Here is a 14,672-nt window from a genome sequence, read left to right on the forward strand (position 1 = left end):
GATTAATCATTCTTGTGAAGTGCTTACTGCCTACGTTAGGCTTAAATTTGTAAAATATGCAAAACCTAAAGTAATTTTGTGTCGGGCTTTCCATTTGTAGTTAAGGAAGCTCTTCTGATCTACTCTTAGGCCTCAAGATGAGATGAAAGGGCTTCTGATACTTTCTTTTTGGTATTTGAACTATTTCATGAAGGAGCCATGTAGAGTAAATTTGCTTTCTTTTTTTCTGCAGACTTTATTGTAAAAAGTATGAACGATTGCTAACCATAAACTAATAACTATTGCAGGTAGTTAAAATATGTAATAGTACAGTCTTAGTTTCCTGTCAGTTTCTTAGAGTCAGTTGAGAGGATTTTCCTTTGATGTGCTAAAATAATATTCAGTGATTTTTCTCCAAATAGGTGTATGCCTTGTAGGTTTCTTTGGAGAACTCAGCATTTTATTTACACGTGTGAATAAAACATTATGAAAGTTTTTAATATCAACTTTGTGGAGATATAATTTGCATACAATAAGTTAACATAAAGATTGTAATTAAAAAAATTTTGTAATGTTTATTATTTTGAGAAAGAGAGAGAGAGAGAGAGAGAGTGAGCAAGCGGGGGAGGGACAGAGAGAGAGGGAGATAGAGAATCCGAAGCAAGGTCCAGGCTCTGAGCTGTCAGCACGGAGCCTGATGTGGGGCTCGAACTTGCAGACCTTGAGATCATGCCCTGAGGTGAAGTCGGTCGGACGCTTAGCCCACTGAGCCACCCAGGTGCCCCTAAAGATTGTAATTAGATGTTTTGATAGATGTATGCACCTGTTCAGTCACCACCACAGTTAAGAAGATACAGAACATTTCTGTCATCTTAAGAATAAAATTTTCTTATGTTCCTCTGCTTTCCAGTTCTCACTCTACCCCATGACCCCAGGATACCACTGCTCTGCTTTCAGTCTCTACAGATTAGTTTGCTTTTTCTATAATTTTAAATGACTTAAATCATGCTGTTTTATGTCTGACTTCTTTCACTCAGAGTAATGATTGTGAGAATTCATCCACCTTGTTGCATGTATCAGTAATTAATTTGTTTTCATTGCTGGGTAGTATTCCAGTGGCTGGCCATTAAGGCACATTTAACTGATGAACATTTATATTTTTTCCAGTTTTTTACTATTATGAATAAAGCTGCTGTGAATATTCATGTAAGTCATTATGTGGAAATATGTTTTTATCTTTCTGGGGAGTGGAATGAGTAGGTCATATGATTCTTAAATTTTTAAGGGTTGCCTAACTTTTCCAAAGTGGGTTTTTTTTTTTTTTTTACATTCCCACCAGCAATACATGAGAGTTCTAATTGCTCCAGAGCCTTGACAACATTTGTTATTGTCAGTCTCTTAATTTCAGCTGTTCTAATGGATGTGTATTGATATCTCATTTAATATGCATTTACCTGATAATTAATGATCTTAAGTATTTTTTCATGGGCTTACTGACATTCCTGTTCTTTTGTGCAATGTCTGTTCACATAATTTCACCCATTCATTTGTTTTTAAAAATATTTTGTTTTTAAATTCTCTCTTCACCCAATGTGGGGTCCAAACTTAAAACCCCAAGAGTGAGAGCTCCACCAGCTGAGCCAGCCGGATGCCCCTTGATCACCCATTCTTTTTTTTACCTTTCATTTTTGATTGGCTTGTTTCTTTTCTTACAAAAGAGTCATAATTGTTATGTAACTGGTTTATTATTTTAAAAAATTTTTTTAATGTTTACTTATTTTTGAGAGAGAGAGAGTGTGTGAGTTGGGTAAGAACAGAGAGAGAGAGAGAGGGAGACACAGAATCTGAAGCAGGCTCCAGGCTCTGAGAGGTCAGCACAGGGCCTCATATGGGGCTCGAACCCAGAAACCACGGGATCATGACCTTAGCCAAGGTTGGACACTTAACCAACTGAGCTACCCAGGTGCCCCTATAACTATTTTTTAAGATTAAACTTTAGACTTTGAAATGTGGATTCCATATGCAGTTAAAAGAAATAATGCAAAGATAATCTGTGTACCCTTTGCCCAGTTTTCCTCAATGGTAAACTATATAGTATAATATCACAGCCAGGATGTTGACACTGATACAATCCACCATTCGTGTCCAGATTCCCCAATTTTACTTGTATTTATTTGTGTGTGTGTGTATGTGAAAGAGAGAGAGAAAGAGAGAGAGAGATCTATTCTGTTTTGTGACTTGTGTAGTTGTCATAATAGTAAAGATACATAATGGCTCCGTCACTGCAGGAATCTCTTGTTGCCCTTTTATATCCTTCCTTCCCTTTCTTGTTCTTAACCCACAGCAGCCACTAATCTTTCTCCACTTCTCTAATTTTGTTATTTTTTTTAAATATGAAATTTATTGTCAAATTGGTTTCCATACAACACCCAGTGCTCATCCCAACAGGTGCCCTCCTCATTGCCCATCACCCACTTTCCCCTCCCTCCCATCCCCCATCAACCCTCAGTTTATTCCCAGTTTTTAAGATTCTCTTATAGTTTGCCTCCCTCACTAACTTTTTTATCCCCTTCTCCTCCCCCATGGTCCTCTGTTAAGTTTCTCAGGATCCACATAAGAGTGAAAACCTATGGTATCTGTCTTTCTCTGTATGGCTTATTTCACTTAGCATCACACTCTCCAGTTCCATCCACGTTGCTACAAAGGGCCATATTTCGTTCTTTCTCATTGCCATGTAGTACTCCATTGTGTATATAAACCACAATTTCTTTATCCATTCATCAGTTGATGGACATTTAGGCTCTTTCCATAATTTGGCTATTGTTGAGAGTGCTGCTATAAACATTGGGGTACAAGTGCCCCTATGCATCAGTACTCCTGTATCCCTTGGGTAAATTTCTAGCAGTGCTATTGCTGGGTCATAGGGTAGGTCTATTTTTAATTTTCTGAGGAACCTCCACACTGCTTTCCAGAGCGGCTGCACCAATTTGCATTCCCACCAACAGTGCAAGAGGGTTCCCGTTTCTCCACATCCTCTCCAGCATCTATAGTCTCCTGATTTGTTCATTTTGGCCACTCTGACTGGCGTGAGGTGATATCTGAGTGTGGTTTTGATTTGTATTTCCCTGATGAGGAGCGACGTTGAGCATCTTTTCATGTGCCTGTTGGCCATCTTCAAGAGTGTTACATAAATGGAGTCATACAGTATGTAACCTTTTAGAATTAACTTTTCTCACTCAGCATATTTCTGTGGAGATTAATCAGAGTTGTCATGTGTATCAGTAGTTTATTGTTACTGCTGAGTGGTATTCCATGCTATGGATATACCACAGTTTGTTGAAATATTCATCCATTGATGGACATCTGTGTTGTTTCCATTTTGGCTGATAGGAATAAAAGCTGCTGTGAATACTTCTGTGCAGGTTAAAAAATTTTTTTTTAACATTTATTAATTTATGAGAGAGTGTGAGTGGGGGAGGGGCAGAGTGAAACAGAGAGAGAGAGAGAGAGAGAGAGAGAGAGAGAGAGACAGGATCTGAAGCAAGTTCTAGGCTCTGAGCTGTCAGCACAGAGCTGGAAGCAGGGCTTGAACTCACAGACCGCAAGATCATGACCTGAGCTGAAGTTTAATGCTTAACCAGTTGAGCTACCCAGGTGCCCCTTGTGTGCAGGTTTTGTGTATTAATTTCCATTTCCCAGGGATAAATACCCAAGAGTGAAATTACTTGGTTGTATGAGAATTCCAGGGTTTATAAAACTGCCAAACTGCCTAGTGGCTGTAACCCTTTTAAATCCCCCCCCCCCCCCCGCCGGCAGTATATAAGTGGTCCATTTCCTCTGTGACATCGCTATCATTACGTGTTGTTACTATTCTTTTTATTTTAGATGAGAGCCATTTTGATACATGTGTAGTGATATTTTGCTGTGGTTTTAATTTGCCTTTCTCTAATAGCTAATGAAGTTGGTTATCTTTAAATGTACTTTTTGGCATTTCTGTGTCTCCTTCAGTGAATTGTTTGTCGACGTCTGTATTAGTTTGCTGCAACTGCCATAACAAAATACCACAGACTGAGTGGCTTGATTGACAGAAATTTAATTCTTACTGTTCTAGAGGCTAGAAGTCTACCGTCAGACTATAGGCATGTTTGGTTTCTCCTCAGGGCTCTCTCCTTGGCTTACAGATGTCTGCCTTCTCTCTTTGTCCTCACGTTGTCCTGTCCTACAATCCAGAAGGCTGACAGACTGCCTTCATTTTGTTCCTTTTCTCCCTTTTAATCCAAGCTGGCAGTGTCTCTGACATATAATCCCATTTCTGTTCCTGGCTTTTGTTATGACATCTGAATATATTCATGAGTGGTACCTGTGATCTCTTAATCAAGTAATTTTCCAGCCACACTTTTGAAAAAAGGTCTGAAGATGCATTCTTAATACTCTACAATATGGATAGGCTGAAAAATTTCCAAATCTTCAAATTCTAGTTCTTTTTGCTTAACAGTTCCTTTAGTTTATCTTTCTCATTTCACTGTAAACATCAAGGAAAAATCATGCTGTGCCTTTAATACTTTACTTAGAAATCTCCTTAGCTAAATATCCAAGTTCATCACTTTCAACTTCCACTTTTCATATGACATTGGAAGAAAATTGAGACAAGAATTACCTTTTATCCAGTTCCCAATAACTGCTCATTTCCATCTGAGATCTCATCATAATCACTTTTAACATCGTACTCCTACTAACGTATTTTATTTTGAGAGAGTGAGAGTGAGAGAGACAGAGAGGAGAGAGAGGGAGAGCAGGTGTGTGGGAGGGGCAGAGGAAGAAGGAGAGAGAATTTCAAGCAGGTTCCATGCTCAGTACAGAGCCTGATGCAGGGGCTTGATGTCACGAACTGTGAAATCTTGACCTGAGCCCAAATCAAGAGTCAGACACTTAACCAAGTGAGCCACCGAGGTATCCTGCTCATTATTGTTTCTAATTCTTAAGAAATGATATATTTTAATAGGTTTATAATGTACAAGATTGAAATAGAGATTTTTTTCTTTTCTTTTGTATAGGAATGAAGATCTAAAGCAAATGTTGGAGAGCAACAAAGATTCTGCTAAATTGGATGCTATGAAACGGATTGTTGGGGTAGGTAAAGTAGATCATTTTAATATTGGAAAATGGACACGTAGTGATTATTTTAAGTATGTATTAAATAATATATTAAAACATCCCATTTCCCTTTAATATTTGCTTAGTATAGCCTGTGTAAAATGTTTTGGAAGAAGTTTGGAGTGTCACAATTCAGAAACTTGAGTTTTAATTCCTTTTTTCTGAGTTTATTTCCCTGTCTCTAATATCAAGATATTTCTCCTGAGGTAGGAAAAGCTAATCATTTTGAAGACAAAATAAGATTATGTACAACAATATTTTGACTTCCCACAAAGAGGGATACTAATTAACTAAAGGATTTTTTTTTGTCATTTAAAGGCCTGAAAATTCTAAGCATTTTTTTTTTTTTTTGGTTGTCAAATTCCATTACTATCAATAGCAAAATTATTTTTGAAATTTGATTAGGATAATATGGAATTTATATTTTAACCTTCTTCCTTTCATCCCTCTTTCCTTGTCTTTCAGTAACATTGTATTTATATTTTGTAGTTTTTATTCTAGAAATCTTGTACATTCCTTATTCCTTGTTAGATTAATTTGTGTATTTTTAAATCTTGGTGGCCGTTATGAATGGTCCCCTTCATTATATTCTTAATATTAATTATTACTGGTGTATAGGAAAATAAGTGACTTTTCTTTGTTATGCATCTGGTCTTTTCAGTTAACTCTCTTCTTAGCTCTAACTGTTCTTCAGATTCTAAGTTTGGATTTTCCGGGTAGAAAATTACATTGTTTGGAAGTTATGAGAGATTTATATTTTATTTTCAAATATTTTAAACTAATTTTTATATGAAAAGAAAGCCTACTGGGATCTGTATTGGAATTGGATTAACTCTGTAGATCAATTTTGGGAGAATTAACTTTTTTTTTTTTTAATTTTTACTTATTTTTGGGAGAGGGAGATAGTGCACAAATGGGAGAGGGGTAGTGAGAGAGGGAGACGCAGAATCTGAAGCAGGCTCCAGGCCTTCATCTGTCAGCACAGAGTCCGATGAGGGTCTCGAACCCATGAACTGCAAGATTATGACCTGAGTCAAAGTCAGACGCTTAACCGACTGAGCCACCCAGGTGCCCCGAAAGAATTAACATTTTTACAGTATTTTGCCGTATGACCCATGATCATGATTCTGTTTCTTCACTTGTTCAGGTCATCTTTAATTTCTTTCAACAACGTATTATAGTTTTTAGTGTTACATTCTATTTATTTATTTATTTATTTATTTATTTAAATTTACATCCAAATTAGTATATAGTGCAACAGTGATTTCAGGAGTAGATTCCTTAGTGCCCCTTACTCATGTAGCCCATCTCGCCTCCCACAACCCCTCCAGTAACCCGTAGTTTGTTCTCCATATTTATGAGTCTCTTCTGTTTTGTCCCCCTCCCCTGTTTTTATATTATTTTTGTTTCCCTTCCCTTATGTTCATCTGTTTGTCTCTTAAAGTCTTCATATGAGTGAAGTCATATGATTTTTGTCTTTCTCTGACTAATTTCACTTAGCATAATACCCTGAAGTTCCATTCACATAGCTGCAAATGGCAAGATTTCATTCTTTTTTTTTTTTTAATGTTTATTTATTTTTGAAACAGAGAGAGACAGATGGGGGAGGGTCAGAGAGAGGGGGACACAGAATCTGAAGCAGGGTCCAGGCTCTGAGCTGTCAGCACAGAGCCTGACGCGGGGCTCGAACTCACAGACCGCGAGATCATGACCTGAGCCGAAGTCGGACGTTTAACCGACTGAGCCACCCAGGCGCCCCTACATCTTCTTTATCCATTCATCCATCGATGGACATTTGGGCTCTTTCCATACTTTGGCTATTATTGATAGTGCTGCTATAAACACGGGGGTGCATGTGTCCCTTTGAAACAGCACACCTGTATCCCTTGGATAAATGCCTCGTAGTGCAATTGCTAGGTCATAGGGTAGTTCTATTTTTAGTTTTTTGAGGAACCTCCATACTGTTTTCCAGAGTGGCTGCACCAGCTTGCATTCCCATAGTGTTACATTTTAAGTTCTATTATTTTGTTAATACTTTTTTAAATATCTTGTGTTTTTGATGCTATTGAATGATATATTTCAATTTTCAATCAACAATTATTTTTTACTAACTTCCCCTTTTGTTAAGTAACTAATAGTTATTTTACTTTGAATTTTTCCCACTGAGCTATTATAGCAATCATTTGTTCACCTTTACTTTTGTCCAGTTTTTAATATTTCTAGGTAGCACCACAGTTCTATGTGGAACCTTACTCAAACATTTGAAATATTTTCTGTTCATGTAAGTGTGTATCATTTCAAAACATCTTTTGGCTAGAAGTAGTTCACTGGAGTCAGTCGGTTAGAATTTTATATTGGCTTTAAAGTTTCTTATATTTTCTTAAAGTAATTTTTAAAGTTTAAATTTCTCTTTATATTTATATTCCATGAGCCCTGAAAATGGGGTTTGTCACTTTATACGATTGCAGAGTAGTTTTAAGCTCTTTTGATCATAGTTAGAAACATTTCTAAATTTATTCTGCTAAAATTTTAAATGTTGGGTATTTTACCAAGTTTTTTTCTCAAATACATCAAAGTGTTAGCAGTGCACATCTGACTGTCTTTCGTACTTGGTAGTCCTATGATTCAGTAGAGAATTTTTTCAGCAATATCTACCAGTGTGAAACCATGATGGTAGTCACAGTTTATTTTATTATCTTTCTTTGGTAATATCTGAGACTTACTTAGTATCATGGGGTAATGTTTCCAGTGTTTGATATGTTGAATAAAGTCTCATGTATGCCAAAGCATTCCTAGAGGGAAAAAACCACCTACTTCAAAATCTTGTGGTCACCTCTCACACAGCGAGACTCAAGTTGAAGAACTCATACATTATTTTTCTTAATATTTCTGGAAAATACCTGTCTTGTGTTTATAGCATATGTCCATGTTTTATGTTGGCTTGGTAAAATGTGGTGAACTAGGAGACTTTGAAATGTATTGTTTCATATAGTGAATTTAGAAATAAGTTTTTTAGCTAAAATACTGATGAGTTGTCCTTGGAGGAATGGAATATTTGTAATGAAATCTGTGGTGTATTGAATCTTTCATATATTTTCTTTTGGTAAGTGTTAAATGTTGAAGGTTTTTCTCAGATTAGTTTACTTGTCTTTGTAGTTATGGGATAATGAGCAAATCTGAACCTTTCTTTGATACGATTCTTAAAATGCCAAGGTAAAATTACTGATATATGTGATTTTCATAGCCATTCATCTTACAGGGTATTTGGTTGGATAGTACTGACCTTAAGAAAAATAAAAGTAATTTCAAAGTTCCCTATGTTTTTGTAAATATTTTTGAAAAGATCTTAAACTAAATACAAGTGGTACATTATTATTGTTGGATAATTGAGAAAATCCATGTAAGAAAAAGAAACTAATAATGTGTTCATGTATGATAAACATTTTTGGTGTAAACTTTTCTAGACATTGTTCATTCCTCTCTTCTTTCCTTTAACAAAAATGTTTCAGTTGTATGTGTGCCTTAAAAGATTCATCTTGTGCGTGATGCTGGCATCTTGTTGTTCTTGGGTTGGAAATTGCTTAAAGGGCCAAGATTTTTCTGCCATGTTGATATACCTCAGGACCAGTTCCATAAGCAGGTCTGTGTTTTTACTAGCGATATAATACCTTAGTGAGTTTTCTGTCAATTTTGCTCCACTGTTACTTCATGGAATATAAATCAAGGATCAGTTCATTTTCTGTTTCTTCATTTATTCTAGGTTGCTGATTTTTAAGAGCTGGAATTGGGTCTGAGACTCTGTAAGATCTACCTTTCTTGCTTCCTTCCCCACCATCCTTCCCTCCATTCGTTCCTTCCTTGTAAATTAACCAGTATTTATAAAATCAAAAATTTTGAACTTTTTAAAATAAACCATCTTTGTTACTGTGAAAAATGAAGCCAGTTAAAATTTAGAAAAGCACAATTTTTCCTCTTTTTTTCCCTGAGTTTAAAAAATTAATGTGGATTTTTAGATCTAGATAATTACTCATTATTAATAAAAAAACATAAGCAACATGAAAGTCAATCATAACAATACACCACATTAACAGAATGAAGAGGAAAAACCCACAAGATCATCTCAATTGATAGAGAAAAAGAATTTGGCCAAATTTAACACTCATGATAAAGCACTGAACAAACTAGGACTGGAAGGAAACTACCTCAACATGTTAGAGGCCATTTATGAAAAACCCACAGCTAACATCATAGTCAGCAGTGAAAGACTGAAAGGTTTTCTTCAATAAGGAAAAAGATAAGGATGCCTGCTTTTGTCTCTTCTGTTCAATATACTATTGAAAGTTTTAGCCAGAGCAATTAGGCAAGAAAAAGAAATAAAAGGCACCCAAATTGCAAAGGAAGAACTAAAATTATCTTTATTCACAGACAACATGATTTCATATTTAGAAAACTAAATATTTTATGGAAAGTTTTAAAACTAATAAATGTATTGAGCAAAGTTGCGATATACAAAATCGTTACATAACAATTACTTGCGTCTATATACTCTGACAATGAACAATTCAAGAAAGATACTAAGACAATAGTCCTATTTACAGTAGCATTAAAAAGAATACAATACCAGAAATAAACTAAGGGGGCAAAGACTTGTACGTTGAGAACTGCAAAATGTTGCTGACAGAAATTAGAGAAGACACAAATAAATGGAAGGGCATCCTATGTTCATGGATTAAAAGACTTAATATTTTTAAGATGTCAGTATCAAAGCGATCTACATATTCAGTGTAATTACTATAAAAATTCCAGTGATATGATTTGCAAAAAAAAGGAAAATCTATCCTAAAATTCATATAGACCCTGAATAACCAAAATAGTCTTGAACAAATTTATAAGTCTCACACTTGCTGGTCTGAAAACTTATTCCAAAGCTACAGTAATCAAAACAACGTGGAACTGCCACAAAGACATATATACCCAACAGAGCATGCAGAAGTAAACCCTTAACTATGTGGTCAAATGATTTTTGACAAGAGTGCAAGACTGTTCAATGGTGAAATTATAGTCTTCAACAAATGGTGCTGGGAAACTAGATACCACCTGCAAGAAAATGAATTTAGACCCCTACCTCATACTATATATAAAACAAGGCAAAATTAATCAAAGACCTAAATGTTAGAGGTAAAAATGTAAAACTTATAGAAGAAAACATAGGGCAGAAACTTCATGACATGAGATTTGTCAGAGGTTTCTTAGATACAAACCAAAAAGTGAGCAACAAAAGAAAAAAAGGATAATTAGGGCTGTATCAAAATTAAAATCTTTGTGCATCATATGATACCACAACATTGTGATGAGACAAGCCTCAGAATGGGAAAAAAATATTTTCAAATATGTAAAAAGCCATCCCCCCAACATATAGAAAGGGGTTCTCCTATATCCACTTATTCCCCAGGTAGAAACTAATAGGTAGTTTTTTTACTAAAGTATCTTAAGTGAACTACATCATGTAGAAATTTGTTGAAATTTCTATCATATCTGAAATAATCTGGTATCTTTTTTATCGTATCTGAAATACAGTACATCCTGGATTGACAGCAAAATAAGTATAAGAGAAAAAAGAGCCAGAAGCTGAAGACAGATCATTAGAACTTAGTTGGTTTGAAGAATAGATTAATAAAAGGAAAAGAACTGAACATAGCCTCAGGGTTTTGTTGGATAATATCAAAAGATCTAACAAATATGTCCAAAAGGAGGAGAGAGATTGGGCAGTAAAAATATTTGAAGAAATAATGGCTGGAAACTACCCAAATGAATGAATGACATAAACTTATAGATGAAAAGTTCACTGAATCCCAATTAGGATAAACCCAAAGAAAATATGCCTAAACACATAGCAATTAAACTGTAGAAGACCAAAAATAAAGAAATAATCTTGACAGTACCTGGAAAAACAATGATACATTACATACAAGGATCAGTGATTTTAATAACATCAGAAACCATGGCAGCCAGAAGTCAGTGGAACATCTTTAAAGTACTGAAAGAAAATAGAGGTGATACTTGAACAACACAGATTTGAATTTCAAGGGTCCACTTATACGTGTTACATTTAGAGTACTGTGCTGTAAATGTGTTTTCTCTTCCTTATGATCCTTTTTTCTCATAATTTTCTTAATATTTTCTCTAGTTTATTGTAAGAAGAGTACAGTATATAGTATATGTAACAGACAGAATATATGTTAATCAACTGTTTATGTTATCTGAAGGGTTTCTGTTCAAAAGTAGGTTATTAGTAGTTAATTTGTGGGAGGAGTCAAAAGTTATACATGGATATTCGAATCTGCAGAGGATTGGTACCCCTAACCCCTGCATTGTTCAAGGGTCCACTATATTTGGCAAGCATAAAGGCCTAATTTTATTCTTCTTAAGTTATACATGTCTGAGAGGTTTTAAATAGGTGTAGATATATAGGATAGCATAATACAAAGGCTAGCAGGGAGGTGGGATTAAAAGGGCCTGTCTGGTTGTAAGGTTTCTACATTTTATTTGACCTGGTACAACATTAAATCTAAGTAGACTGTGAAAGGTTTGTTGAATCTTGATTTGTCCATCTAATAATCCCTAGAAGAACCACTAAACGTTCTTCAAGAAGATATAAACAAAAAAATCAATGTAAACATTAAAATACCAAATACTAACAAGTTCCCAAATAATGGGAATGACAGAGGTCAGTCAAACAAAACACACACAGTAAACAGAAAACAGATAATAAAATTGTAGACGTGGGGGCACCTGGGTGGCTCAGTTGGTTGAGTATCTGACTTCGGCTCAGGTTATCATCTCACGGTTTGTGAGTTTGAGCCCTGCATCGAGCTCTGTGCTGTTATCACGGAGCCCGCTTTAGCTCCTCTACCCCCCTCTCTCTTTGCCCCTCTCCTACTTGCTGTGTCTCTTTCAAAATATATAAATAAACTTAAAAAAAATTGTAGACCTGAATCTAACGACACTAGTAATTATATTAAATGTGAGTGATCTTAAGTCACCAACTAAAAGAGATTGTCAAATTGGATGAAAATGTTAAGATGCAACTGTATGTTCTGTAGGAGAAACCCATTTTTAATATAAAGACATAGATTAAAAATACAGGGATGGGAAATATATACTATGAAAACACTAAACAAAACATAAAAGAGCAGCTACCACCGCCACCGTGGCACTTTCCATTTCTCATACAGTCCTTTATTTTTTTGCATAGTACTCTATTTTACCATCTCACACATTGTATTTGTTTGTTTATTGTTCCTAGCCCCCATTAGAAGGTAAGCTCCACTGGGCAAGGTGTATCCCCAAGGCCTACAGTACTCCTTGGCATGTAGTGTCCTTTCAGCAAATATTTGTTGAATGAATTTGACTGTAGGGTTTTTTTCTTCCCTCATCTATTAACATCTTTTTGAATAACCTTCTGTAGAACAGTTAGGGAATCCTTGGAATAGGACATAATAGGACAGAATCTTCAACTTCAGGTATTCATTGAATAACTGAAGGCATGGGCCCAAAAACATTTGTTCCCTCTTTCCTTATTTTACAGATGAGGAAACTGAGGGAGGTGTAAAAATCATAATAAAGATGTTTTAGCTGCATTATTTGTGAACCTTCTGTAATATGCAGTAGGTTTCACAGAATATTCAAATCATAATGTGACAGGTAAGGAAACAGAATATGAAAGGATTAGCTTATATTGGAGTGTTTTTAAGCTGTTATGTAGAAAGATCTTATTGAAAAATTGCTAATTGGGATTTGAATGCTTAAAATATCACATAGTATATAATAAAACTTTTGTCATGATTTTATAAAACTAATACCTTCCATCTTTTTTAAGATGGTTTTTAGATATGGTGTATAATTCATGAAGAATCCCTTTCCAGAAAATGATCCTGTTGTTAAACTTTATTTTGTAGCTACCAAAGTGTAGACTATTAAACGACATAAAGATATATTCCGAGAATGAGAGTGAAGGAAATGAGGATACAGGTAGATATAAAACTACAGTAAATAGAAATAAAACAGCACAAATGAAGAGTGTGAGTTTAAAAATTTTAGAGGAAATTAGAATTGGACAACAATGTGGGCCAGGTATTTTTGGGTGGCTCTAGGGAGGGAGAATGATTAGAATTTTAGAGAATTGTGAAAAGTAAAAAGAATTGACTTGGGGGTGTGATAAGGCATAGAGTAGCCAGAGAATGTTCTGGTAGTGAGTAGGTCAGTTTACTTTGATAATAGTGTTGGTGTAGAACAATAATTGTTGCTGTGCTCAAGAGGGATGTTGTAAATTGTGAGGGCATTTAATATTAAGTGAAATAGTTTGGACTTTTAGGCAGCCAAGGGCTTTTGAAATCTTTGAGAGGGGCTGACATGTACACAGTAGTGTTTTAAGCATGTGAAACTGTCAGTGTGGTACATTATGAACAGGAGCAGGAGACTGTTGGAAAAGACCTTTGTGAGATGATGTTGACCTATTTTAGGATAGTAACAGTGAGAATGGATTAATGTGATAGTACAAAGAAATCACAACAGGACCTAGTTACTCTGTACATGTGGGAAGAGACCAGAATAAATCTGTGGTTTCTGGTATCTGGGAAAGTTGGTGGAAATAGGAAGTTCTAGCATGAATGCTATTTTATCATGAAAAATGAGTTTGGTTTTAGCAAGTTTGAGATGAGGGAGACGTCTAATGATGTCCAGTTACAGAAGTGTAACTAGGACCCAGAGTTAGGGCTAGAGTTTGGGGAATTGATCCCTATAGTGTGAGAGTTAAGTCATGAGGGTGAATGAAATGTTACGAGTTTCAGAGATATAGTGTAGCCTGAAAAGATGGTGATACACAGAACTTAGCGGGCAGAGGAGAGGACTTGGTGAAGAGAACTTTGAAATGTAATGGTTGGAGATAGGGAAACCTATGAAATGAAAGCCAAGGGGGAAATAGTTTGTCCACAATAACGTTTATTCCCCGCCACCCCCATTGCCAATGTATAACTTTAATATAAGAGCTTGGAAACTAAAGAACAGTACAAATATTTTTAAAGTATTTACAGCCTCATTAGCCAGAGAAAACTATTGTAAATGTTTTATTGTATGTCTTGAACTACTATATATTTCTAATGTGTCTGTGTATTTGTATATTTATATTGATACTCAAGACTTTGTTCTTTGATACCGATAATTGGGATAAGTAAAATGATTCAAAAAGACTTCAGCTTGTGAATTCCATAGCTTATTTGCTGATTCAATTTTCTAAATATTTAATGTATGTAGAATTTATGTTTTATTTTCAAATGACTAATTTATAAAAGATTTCAACTCTAATACTCCACTTTTATTCTTCAGATGATTGCAAAAGGGAAAAATGCATCTGAACTGTTTCCTGCTGTTGTGAAGAATGTGGCCAGTAAAAATATTGAGGTATTGTTTTGATTCATAATTTTCATAATTCTTTCTGTTGTAAAAGAATCATATACTTTTTGTTACTTTGAAATGTGACA

The 14,672-nt window shown here is 35.2% G+C and overlaps 1 protein-coding gene across 3 annotated transcripts in view; it reads left to right on the forward strand.

Moving 5' to 3' along the window:
- Positions 1-14,672, forward strand: part of AP3B1 (adaptor related protein complex 3 subunit beta 1) — a 264,795-nt gene that overhangs the window by 33,946 nt on the left and 216,177 nt on the right. For all 3 annotated transcript variants that reach the window (XM_060635498.3, XM_060635493.3, XM_060635494.3), the window contains exons 2-3: positions 5,034-5,109; positions 14,518-14,592. In XM_060635498.3, the coding sequence (XP_060491481.2) occupies positions 5,034-5,109; positions 14,518-14,592 (151 nt within the window). The remainder of the gene's footprint in view (positions 1-5,033; positions 5,110-14,517; positions 14,593-14,672) is intronic.

The sequence above is a fragment of the Panthera onca genome, chromosome A1 (assembly GCF_046562875.1).
Source record: "Panthera onca isolate mPanOnc1 chromosome A1, mPanOnc1 haplotype 2, whole genome shotgun sequence".
NCBI classification, from domain to species: Eukaryota; Metazoa; Chordata; class Mammalia; order Carnivora; family Felidae; genus Panthera; species Panthera onca.